The sequence below is a fragment of the Ornithodoros turicata genome, unplaced genomic scaffold, assembly GCF_037126465.1.
Source record: "Ornithodoros turicata isolate Travis unplaced genomic scaffold, ASM3712646v1 ctg00000864.1, whole genome shotgun sequence".
Taxonomy (NCBI): Eukaryota; Metazoa; Arthropoda; class Arachnida; order Ixodida; family Argasidae; genus Ornithodoros; species Ornithodoros turicata.
Window position 1 is genome coordinate 488,207 of NW_026999408.1, and position 11,991 is coordinate 500,197.

The window sequence follows — 11,991 nt, forward strand, 5'->3', positions numbered from 1 at the left end:
GCTTTTCATGATTTACACGGTGGTGGTGATGATGATGATGATGATGGTGGTGATGGTGATGGTGAAAGGGCTCGCCGTTGTCGGCCTCAGGGGTGGCCAACGTCACGACTGACACCCTTGGGACCGTCCTGGGACGACTTCTAATGGAACTGCGCCGATATGTGTGTGAAAGCGTCTGAAGAAAACCGCATCAATCAACACCCAATGAAATCAAGTACGCGAACGTGGCACAGGTACCACCAGTGCCGGATTTAGCGGAGGGCAGACGGGGCACTTGCCCCGGGGCCCCCACCAGTAAAGGTCTTGTCCAAGAGAAATCTATTTTGCATGCCTGAAACGCATCCCTGAAACTGAAACTTGGTAAAAATCTGTCCTCGTCCACGCATATCGACCCCGAATAACACATTGGATAGACGTAGAATACACGAGGGAGCCCCCACCACTGAAAATCCGGCACTGGGTACCACGACAATTATTTCGCATAGTTTCCCGGTTTTCGCATATGTTTACCTGAGCAGCCCGTAGGAACGCCTCCGATCACCGCACCCCAATCGACGTGCGCGCCACCTAGCGTAAGAGGTGGGCCCTAGAACAAACTTTCGACGGAGTTGCACGACCATAGAAGGACCATGGTTCAGCGTTGTGCCACTAGTTCAGCGGAGTATAGGAGGACCATGACAGCACCAAACGCTTTCACACATTCGCTAAGTGCCACCAACGTTCTCGATAAAAAGATCAGTCTATTTACATCTGACTATTTACAATCACAACCCTTCCCGAGGGTTATAACTGCGTTGTGGAGGTGACACTGTTCTGTTTGTCTATAGTCACGTCAAATGCAGAATTGTCAAACCCTTGGAGATCAGACTGCCAGTCGCCTGTAGAATACGACGACCTTCTGGACTCGACGAAGTTCATTTGAGAAGGCTCTTCCCGGATGGGCAAGATGGTCCCATTATGGGCATTTTGCGGAGGACATATCTTCTGACAGCAGGCGATTTTTCCCACGCAGGAGTGGACGATTCTATCGAGGGGATCCAACGATCTCATCCACTCTGGTAGCCACATCCAAGTCCTCATACACTCTGGAAGGAACCGAGGTGCCTTCCTCTGAAGCACGTTGATGACGATCACAGCCACTAAGAGCAGGAACACCGGTATGAGCACCGCCATGAAGACAACCATGCCAGCCATAGACAACCCGAACACGGCTGCTGGGAACAGGATGAACATGCAGATAAGGTACATGAGGGAAAACCACCTGTACTCGGCAATCGTGTTGCCGAGCATCTTGGCGAGGTGGATGGGCAAACGCGTATAGGGGATGGGGTAGAACACCAGGATGCCAATCAAGTTGAAGAACAGGTGGCAGAAGGCGATCTGCAGTGTATGCCGGATCTGTCCTGCGTCTGCTGCGAGGGCTGCCAGGATACCTGTAGTGGTGGTCCCGACGTTGGCCCCCAGTGTGAGCGGGTAGATGCGCTCGAGGCTTATGACACCTATGCCCGCCAGAGGGGTGAGCGCGGAGGTGAAGAGGGAGGAGCTCTGTACCAGGATGGTCATAAAACAACCGATGCCGATGCCGATGTAGCCCACCAGGATGGAGTACGGGAAGCGGTACTCGGCGTTCACGGTGGTCTTAATTATGACAGCGATGCGACCGCCTAACATGGAGTGCAGCAGCTTCACCATAAGGATTAGACATGTGCAGAGTGTAAGGAGGCTGATGCCTAGCAGAAGCATGCCGATGAAGCTGTCTTGCCACTGCAAGCTCTGTAGTGCGAACTCGCCTGGATAGGAAAACGAGCACTTATTATCATATCAAGGTTGGTAGTGTCTAACGTGGAAATATAATTAGAAATGGTCAAGTTATGCAAAAGTAGAATTGTATTCAATGCGTGGCATAACAAGAATGATTTGGGGTCTGTCAGTGGATAATTTTTCTCAACACATCAGTACATATTTACAGTAAATGCTCCACAGGTAAAACACGACTAAGGGGCCAGGGTGCCAGAGTGTTGATGGGGTGTTACCTCAAAAAGCACTGCCGACAAAAGCAAGCTCAAAATGACTACGGCCCGTTTCAGCAACGCCGATTAACATTTAACCGAAATCAACGGTCGCTTAACTTACATTTAACTCCTAGATCTACTTCACTAAAGGGAGCTATGACACTGAAACATTCATCATGTCACCAACTAACATTTGTAAAATGTAGTGTTAACTTCAACTTTTGGCAACCCTTAATCTCGGTTCAACGATAACCAACGTTGGTGAAACTGGGCCTAAGTAATTTATAGACTTGTCTCCACCATGCTAAGCGAATATAGTTTTGTGGTGTGCGTGCAGAAGTGTACGGGGCTGGTTACTCACAGGGCTCAATGCATCCATCAGCAGTCTTTTTGCAACATCGTTTGATGAGAGAACGGTTGTAGTAGCTTTCGTCACCAATAGCAATCTGCTGAATCACCTTCTTGTCCAGCTGGAGGAAGAGAGAAAAGTATAATGTAAAGGCTGGGGGGAAAACGCGCTGAGATGGGACGAAGGAGGATACGCACACACGGAGCACTGCCTTGACATAACCCCTGCCCATACCCCTATTTTGACATGTATCAACTTCCCCAAACCATTAGGAAGATCCATTGGTGAATCCTTTGGAAATGCGTTAGCATAAGCCTTTGATTTCTTCTTTTGCTTCCTCCTTTCGGTTCACTGGAGCATTTCTTGCATTTCTGGTGTCCACATGCAGTCTACGACTTCTTTTGGGGGAGGATCCTTATGGAGAGACACCAGAAGGGCTTTGTGGTCGGTGGAGTGGCACGCTATGTACAGCACCTCGTCCACCAGAGGCGTCGTTTGGTAGACATGATCCACACACGTTCCTCGCTCAGTGGAGATGGAACCTCTGGGAACGGCAGAACACACAAAGCGCAGAGAATGCATATCTAAGGCGAACTGGAAGTCTTTCACATCGTCTTAGTTGAAGTCTCCTACCAGGGCTACCCACTCCTGAGTAAGCATAACGCAGTCCATCATGCCGTTTACAGCTGTTGCGGCTTGCCTGTGTGTAATCCCTGGCTGCAGGTACACAGCAACGACGTTGAGATCTGTGGGAAGGCGTACGGCACAGGACTCGCCGTATTCCCGTGAATGTTGCTGCGAATCTCTCGACGTGTTAAGCCCGAATCCCATAACGAGCGACACGCGGCAGATACATGCGAGAAGCGACAAAATCGACGTCACTGCCGCCACACGAGCGTCAAGAAAGCTTTGTCGCGGCTGAATATTTCTGCATCGACTCCCAGTAGATATTTGTAGCATGTCGCTGAGTTCGTTGCCTGTTGTTTGACAAAACCAGCTAGATTTGGCGGCGTGAAACAAGAACTGAACGCGTGGGCAAGGGAAATGGTGGAGAGGGCAACCAACAAAACTAGCAGACGAAGAAGTGGGCGGGGCGTTGGGAACTTCAACCGCAGCGCCACTGCGTTACGGCGAATATTACATAGCACCTTTATTACAAGTTCTCCTCGTTTTTATCAATGAAATACTATTTTTGGTATATTTATGGCAATTTACAACTTAGCTAGAATAAAATAAGCATTGCTTCTCCAAAAAAAAAATCATTTCTCGGCGACGAAATGTCGCTGCTCAAATGGACCAGGAAGTCGCGCCATGACCAGACGCGACAGCGACAAATTCTGCAGCGCGTCGCGTGTCGCTTGTTATGGGGTCCGCGCTTAACGCTGATGCTTAGCCCTGTCGCTTAGCCCTCTTGGCTGCAGCCTCCGCTTCTCGAAGTGTCTGGTTTGCATCCCATATCGAGCTCGTTTTGCCCCTGCTTCCGTCGCGCGAGGTTCGGCGTCTGCTTGACGCTTCTTGCGGCGCAATTGAGCTTGACGTTCAAGCTGCTGCTTTCGTTTGCGCGCTTTCGGCGTTGAGCCGAGGCGTCCGAAGACAGGCGTTGCTTACGTTGCTGTTCAGTCTCGGCAGTCTGTCGCTGTCGATCGCATTCTGTTTTCCTCTGTCGCCTATTTGGTCCGGCACTCATACTTCATTCGCACTCCATTGTATACTTCTTCATGACGCTTCTAATGCTAGCGCATTAAAATTCGCCGCCGTTTCACGCTGTCTTCGTTGTTTTCGATCAAGCTACTTTTTCCTTCCGTCTCGTTTCTTTCTCGTGTCCGCATATGGACACCGACGTTTTTCCTTTGACAAGAGTCTTCTAATGCTAACGCATTAAAATGTAAGTCATGCCGTCTCATGATGGCATCTCTTCAAAACAGCTACTGGGTAACTAAGCACCTAAAGCAAGAGCAACAATAACATCAACAAAACTTTATTTGAACGATGATGATTGGGGCATTTAATCGCCAGTGGGCATACTCTACTCCATTGCTCGCTGGAATTTGGGTTCATGTACCCACCCGAAAACCGTCATTCTTACCTTAATTATGAGGCCAGTGAAGGGCTTGGTTATCACTTGCAAGAAGTCTCTGTTGGCATGTTTGTTGGTGGTCCACTCTGTGGAATCCACAATTGCGCTTGTCAAGTGGTACAGAAGCCCTGCGGACGGAAGTGCAAGACGTGTTAGCAATTGTTATCCAGAGTGCTGCTAGCTTTAAATTTTGTTTTTATTTTTTCTTCGTTCAGTTTTATATTTGAAGGAGGTGATAATGGTCTTGGTACAGAGTTCCAGTTTTGAGGATACACCATCATCCAGCACTACACCATCTATACCAGCACGTGCCCTTAGGGCCTTTGTACTACATTTACAGAGACGTTATCAAAAATAGGTCTGGCTAAGGGGTAGCTGCATCAAGTTCGTACAATAAAGTCGGGAAGGGTATGCAACGAATAGCGAAACGCAGAGACGAAACCGTGCTGGGCGATGGGGCTATACACAGAAGGCGTACAAAGCGAAGATTAAATTTAGTTTTTGTTTACATGGGACATATGATGCTGTGAAATATGTTTCTCGATATGTTGCAAAGCATATTGTATTCATTTAGATATTGTCCTTTAACGGACTAGATGACTCACGATCGATTTCAACACAAGAAGTCATTCCCGTTGAAACATGAACGACGCTAAAAGGAGTGCCAACGGTTTCTGCTCGGGTACATTTCCGTATACTAATACCCCTGTCACATGGCAAACCGAATGGCATTCCCAGCGAATGACAGTCGCACCGAATGGCATTCGTTTGTCTTGCATTGAGCTACACGAAGAAACAGAATGTCATTCGCAAATGATGTCAGCGTCGATAATTAAGACACCAGGGCCGAACATATGAAGTAGTATACGGGTACATTAGTCATACTTTTATTTCTTTTGCTCGGAACTAGCGAAAGATCGTATTATTTCACAAAATCGTTGCTTCTTCAAAGATACTTAAATTGCAAAGTACCACAAGTAAAGACAAATAAGAAGCCCATCTCTCAACGCACTTGGCAACGTGGCGACTGGGAACGAGGTTATTTCTCCGAAAATCAATATTTAGCCTTCCTTCCTTCGTGTCAAAAGTTATCAAATTCGTAATAAAATATTGGAGTACAACTCTTCTTCGAACGGTTTATCGTTGTTGTTTTTGCGAGGGTACGCAGTCGGTGCGAGAAGGAAAAGTGAATGCGTTCCCCGAACTCATTCGCTGGGTGATATCATTCGCATGTATTGCCATTTCATTTCGCCGTGTGACACGATATGAATGTCATTCAGTGCGAATGTCATTCACCGGGAATGACATTCGATTTGCCGTGTGACAGGGGTATCAGAACGTAAAAATGATGCGTTCCACTTACCGAAGGCAGCCTCCAGTGGCAACAGTATGATGACCGTGAGCCAGTTGAACATGTCGTGGACGGTGGCCGCTGCGAACGCTCGGCGAAATTCGTTGCGTTCGCTGCTCTGCATGAGCGACACGATGGTGTTGGTCACCGAAGTCCCGATGTTTGCGCCCATGATGATTGGGATCGCGTCTCGGACTTCCACCACTGTAGTGGGAAGAGAACATTGTGTATTTATGTACTCGTACTCTCGGTCGTGTGGTTAGCATTTGTCGTAATAGAGGTCATAAAAATACATGGATGAGGAAGACAATACGGTATGCAACCATTACACTTATACTTGGCATGACTTGGCACCAGACTTGTACGTAACGCGTTACAAGTAATTGCGTTACTTGTAATCAATTACATTTTTGAGTAATTTTTCGAGTAATCAATTACATTTTTGAACCAGGAATTTTTCGAGTAATCAATTACATTTTTGAACAAGTAATTTTTCATGCAATTGGATTACAATTTTGAGTAATCAATTACCGAGTAATCAATTACTTTTGAAGTAGAGTCTGACTCAAAATAACAATGCTCTGACAAATTTCCTATGCCTTTGTTGGGCTATTCTAATGCAGTAAGCGGAAAATATTATTGCTACTTCTCACTCGCAAGTCTTTCGCGCTATTTTAGCTGTCCCAATCACTTGGGAGTTGGGGATTTTCTTTTTTTTTTCGATGCACACAGGGGCGGAAATTTTTGCATAAATTCAAAGTAACGGCCCGAGTAACGCGCTACTTTTATACTCGTTGATCAATTACATTTTGAGTCGAGTAACTTGCAACGGTAATAAATTACTTTAGCTATAAGAGTAACGGTAATGAATTACTTTTTTGGAGTAACGGGCACGAGTTTGCTTGGCACATATAATGCTTCGTGCGTCATCAAAAGCGAAGAAACACATTTGAATATATTTATCACCATATACACAAGGAACTGGCTTGTACCGTTACAGCATCAGCCTGTACGCATTACAGCAAAGCAGCTGGAACGAGCATATAGGATTGACGTCTAGCATTGATGCTTATCTACCCTCTCATGATTAGTTTTTGCAGTATTGCTACAGAAGAGGGAACCCAGGTCCCTGATCAACTCACTCGAATTAATGCTCCAGTGACCAAGCTATCAGTTCTCAGTCTTAACCAGTAAAAAAAAAAAAAAAAAAGCGGAGAAGCAGTTTTAACTACTCTAAAGCAGAGTGAGTAGAAAACGTATGTTATGAGAGATACTTACGTCCAGCTCCGACCATCGTGATGATGATTGAGGACGATGTGGAAGAACTCTGAACGAGTACGGTTGATAAGAGTCCGATCATGAGTCCAACGACAGGGTTTTTGAGGACCTCGTTCTGGGACATCACCTTGCCGGCAGTCTTGCCACCCACAAGGCGAAAGGCACTGCTCAGGAAGTCCAAGGAACAGATGAATAAATAAAGAAGTGCGAGAAGCGCCAGCGCCTTCGCCAAGCCCAGGAACACCCGCTGAAATTTCTGGGCACAACCCAGGTCTGAAAAAGATGATCATGTCGAAGGTTATTGCACTGATTCGACGTCCCATAGAAGAGCGACCTTTTGTCGCGTGTGATTGGTCATGTTGGTCGCCGTGGTCGCGACTATCAATTTCCGAGTCGTAAGAATCCAACTGCCACGGCGTTCGTTTAAGACTTTCAATCGTGTGAGGTCACACAATTATTAAATATTTTGAGCTGCGTACAATAGAATACAGTAATACAGGGCTCGGGGCCACAAAGCGAAAAGTCGCAGCATTCACTTCGGAACGTCCTGAGAGAGTTTTAAAAATGTGCCACATAAACTGTCCACATAAGCTAAAATAGACGGATACGGTGAGATTGTGCCATAAAAAGAAGAAAAGAAAAACAAAAGAGAAAGAAAGAAAGAAGAAACAAACAAACAAAAAGAATAAACTGAATAGAAATCAATTTCCGTTGTCGCATCCATCATCAGGGTTTGCAATGACCTCGAATGTGAAACAAATCATTTTCTCTCTCTCTCTCTCTTCTTTTTTTGTCTGTTGCTCCGTACTAGTGCGTTTTGCGTACCCGAGCCATTCCAGCTAGTATTTCTAGACGTTGACAAATATACAACTAGCACACAGTGCAAAACATGACAAGCACATGAACGTCGGTAACACATGCAAGGAACATGTAAGAGAAAATAAAGCACCTCATAATGGTTAAAGCCGCTCGCACGGGTACGTGATCATCACGTGTATTGCTCGTTTCGAAAACTGCGAAACATAACCGCTCATCACAGTCAGCGACGGAGCGAAAAAAATGGTATACGCGATGCAATAAGGACGTTCGAATCGGGCGTCACGAGTATGTGCGAGGTTATATTTTGATGTGGTGAGCAAGAAGCGGAAAAAACCGCGTCGGCTGATAAAGCTGATAGTGGCCACCAGCATGCTTTGCGCGTCGTCGTCACGTAATCAATGACGTAAGGGCACAGGTCGTCTATGGGCCTGTTGCACTACAGTTTCGTCCGGCGACCGCAGCGCCAACTGTCCTCCTCTAGCGTAGAGCGCCCTTACTAGACGGTCGTGTCCGGCGTGTCCCGTGCCTTTCCACCGTACCAGGAACGTCATCTCTGTTGTGGAAATACTTCTGCCACGATTTTTCAGAGCCGCAGTGTAAGCGATACATGCCTGTGTACGGAAAAACCTCCACATACACGACCGCAAATGGCGCTGCAGAATACGGTTCGGAGCGCCCCCAAACGTTGTGAAACAGGCCCATAGAAAATGCACATGGTGCGCAACGCCATCATTCATTCAACGCATTCATCACTCCTCAGCAGCATAAACTGAGCTGGATGGATGGATAAATGGATATATCAGTAAATTAAAGAAAACTGAACTGTCATTCATATTTTGGTATATTGATTGTAATGCTGAAAGTCAAATCAAGGATACTGTGTTGGCTGAGGACATCCAAACCGAGCAGGGATGCCACAATGGGATTTGATGAAGCTGAACGTAACAAATTTGAATCTAGGGTGTCCTCCCCAAAAGCTACGCGTCATACAAAGACCACTTGATAATCCTTAGTAGTTACAAGTTAATTTAGTGGCATCCTGTTAGTATCCTTGCTGGTATCTTTGCAGTATCCGCTTGCTAACAGGTAAACCTTGATTGCAAAGCACATGGAAATTAAAAAAAAGGGGGAGGGGGGGCAGTGTGGTAACAGCTTTGCGTTATGTTATCTGAGCTACGTACTCGACACACCTCCTCTCCTGACCATAGGGATGGTCAGAAAGACGTGACATAGTGTTGCTCCAGTATTTTCCCACAGTAAGTTACTCTAATCCTCACCACGAGGCAGTACTGCCACTTCTCTGCACTTTTGTGCATCCCTTTGAGAGATTAACCCGAAGGCTACAGGAGAATTCAGCGTCACGTTCAGCAACCCAGAGCATAGTGTATCGCGTTGCAGCCGCGAAACGAATCTTAATGCTTTCTAAAGAGTGACCTGACAAATGAAGTGCTTTCGGTTCAATCTCCAACCCCGTATCGATCTACTCTCCTTTCTGCATTTACGCATCTTTCGCAAGCTATCAACAAACAGCACCATATTGGTTCTGAGAAACGGAAGAAACAGACTTCGTTGTGGCGTTTCCCGCAAATTTACTGGCGCTGGCGGAAACTCCCTGCGTCTGCAAAGCAAAGAAAGAGGTGGACTGTGGGAGCGCAGGAGCATAGGTCCGCGGATTCACTCATGATGACCATCACCGGCATCATTCACCTTAACATCACCCAGAATGATGTGATGTTGAGTGATGGGCAATGGTGGGACCTGTCCGAAAAATGCGTTCGGTTTGCGGTAAACGAAAGGTAGTTCGGATATCCGGACATCTGACTTGTAGTTTTCTTCCGTTGAGATACATTCATGGCTGCACAGCGATGTTCCTTGTAAATACATTACAGAATGAGATACATTCAAAACTACATAAAGATGTGATTCCTCTACAATATTATCGGTTTTTGACTACGTACGTCGCGTGACTAAATCGTCATGTCCGGGAAACAATACAACGAAGTTACAGTAGTTCGCCCCGCCTATGGCGCATCGCTCAAGCAATAACACAACGTTTCGGCCATCAGTGAGCGCTATCACATGGCTAAAAGCGTGGAAGAGAGGAAGAAACAAGTGAGAGGAGACGTGTACAATCTGGACACAAATTGGGCAAGAGAAAGCTCGCTAAAAGAAACATGCTCTGTTGGAAATCAAAGCAAGGAAAGCGACAAGAGAATTATTAGCTCATTCCCTACGCCTGCATTATTCGAAACTATGAGCGACGACATAGGAATGCGGCTCGTGTTCAGTTTTGATTCAGTGTGTCATACGAAATCGTAAAAGCAAAAGAACGAACAGACACATTTGTAAATACAATGTTCTCCCTCAAGATTCTGTACAAGTAGTGCTCGGTTCCCGATCAATGAATTATAGCAATCAGCACGGAGACACAAAAAATCATTGACAAAATCATTGATTTCGATCGTGCACAGCTCTTGTGTACAGCTGTCGATCAACACAGGACGATATGATAAAACAATGGGCACCCCCTGAGGCGGGTCCGGTGTTTACCTGACCACTTGACCCCCTGGTCTTGTAGTTCGGGCAGGGCCCAGGGGTCTTGCGGCTTCAAGCAGGGCGATGCACCCACAGCGGCACCGTTAATGTCCGCCTTTTTCTCAGACCCCAGATCGCCCATTTTGATCTTGACCTGCGCCGGAGTATAAGCTCCGTGAATGGCCTATATATTACCTGCACCCTTAGCCTCCGGTTCACGTCCACCTGCCTCCTATAACGTCGTTGCTCGTGTCGAGACGTCACACTGAACGCCATCTTTGTGGTCGGGAACCACGTAGTCGAAGTGTGTGACTACTTCCAACGGATGTCACCACCAGGAGCTGGTGTCAGAGACGACGGGTGCGAAATTCGGAACACTGACCAGGGTTTGTAGGAGGGATACGGGAATGCCAAAAAGCAGCGTGGACAGGTTCTTGCTAGGACAGTGCGCGTATTGAGGGCCCGATACGTTTTATTTTTATTTTATATTATTTTTTTGCTGTTGAGGGAGGACCCGTATCGCGGTAATGTGAACGCACTGTTTTGCAAAGACGTGGAAGCGGGCAGCAATTTTGATTGGCTGAGGAGTTGGTGGAGCTGTATTGCTCCCTCGAGTAGCACACCACCACACAAGCAACAGAAAACGGTGAACCTGGTTTTGCCTGCTCCGTCTTATGTCACATGAGTCATGGGCAGGGGACTAAACCGTCATCATTCATTCAGTTTCAAATATATGGCTCTCCCATATAATGACACAAGCTGGAAAACATATCAACGTTCACATCTCTACTAATCCCCCCCCTTCTTAATAGTAATATTTTCTTTTTCCTGCTGCGCTGATATCCAAAAAGGACAAAAAAGCTCAATCCGCCATGAGGTGGACATTCCATCCCCATAACACTGTGCACACTTTCTCACTCCGCCGCCGCGCAATGTCTATCCGTATCAGCATCCCCGTGCCTCAATTTTCAGTATCCTCCACACACGCACACACACATAAAAAAAGGAAAAGAATAGCAATAAACTAGCGTCTCATCCTGACCAGCACCTAGTTCGCACTCGTCGCCTCCCGCACGTGGTGACCTTTTGAACGGTCAAACCCGACAACAAAAAAAAAAAAAAAAAAAAGAAGAAGGAAAAAGGCGTTCCGCACAGACCAAATAAACCACGCTTACCTCAACATCCAGCGTGTCGGGTCGTGCCACTATGGCGGCACTCTTGAGATCCGTGCACGTGGTGCAGTTCTTAGCCGGCATTTTGTCGCTCAAGCTCCGCGGAGACGCGGCTCTGCACCTATATAGATCCGATGACGTCACGAGCTTCACGTGCGACCTAGTAGAGGTGGATAACCCCAGAAGAAATTTTTTCGTTGTCCCCTTGGCGGCGTTGCAAGAAAGGGAGCGGCTAGAGCAACACCTTCTAGATAACGGAAGATAACGTTATCTAGAAGGTGTGGGCTAGACGCACCGACGTTGGCTCCTTTCCTATTGGCTCTCTGTAGCTGTGCACGTGGCGGGATCGTGAAGGTAGCGAGCATAGTTCGCCATTTGGGATCGAGAAGCTCACGATA

At 46.9% G+C, this 11,991-nt stretch overlaps 1 protein-coding gene across 1 annotated transcript; it reads right to left on the minus strand.

Moving 5' to 3' along the window:
• On the minus strand, positions 1 to 11,677 carry LOC135375462 (sodium-dependent phosphate transport protein 2B-like). The gene is made up of 7 exons (XM_064608155.1): positions 11,597 to 11,677; positions 10,437 to 10,575; positions 7,068 to 7,340; positions 5,802 to 5,993; positions 4,448 to 4,566; positions 2,374 to 2,482; positions 1 to 1,790 (listed from the first exon to the last, which is right to left on the minus strand). Exons 1-7 carry the CDS (start codon positions 11,675 to 11,677, stop codon positions 784 to 786), a joined length of 1,920 nt encoding a protein of 639 aa, XP_064464225.1. The 3' UTR covers positions 1 to 783.
• Positions 11,678 to 11,991: the final 314 nt, after the last annotated feature.

Coding starts and splice junctions, on each gene's coding strand:
- LOC135375462 (XM_064608155.1), bottom strand. CDS start 11,677: ATGCCGGCTAAGAACTGCACCACGTGCACGGATCTCAAGAGTGCCGCC. Junction 7,341..10,436: donor CCAGGGGGTCAAGTGGTCAG/GTAAACACCGGA, acceptor CATCTTTTTCAG/ACCTGGGTTGTGCCCAGAAA. Junction 5,994..7,067: donor CACGATGGTCGGAGCTGGAC/GTAAGTATCTCT, acceptor TTCCCACTACAG/TGGTGGAAGTCCGAGACGCG.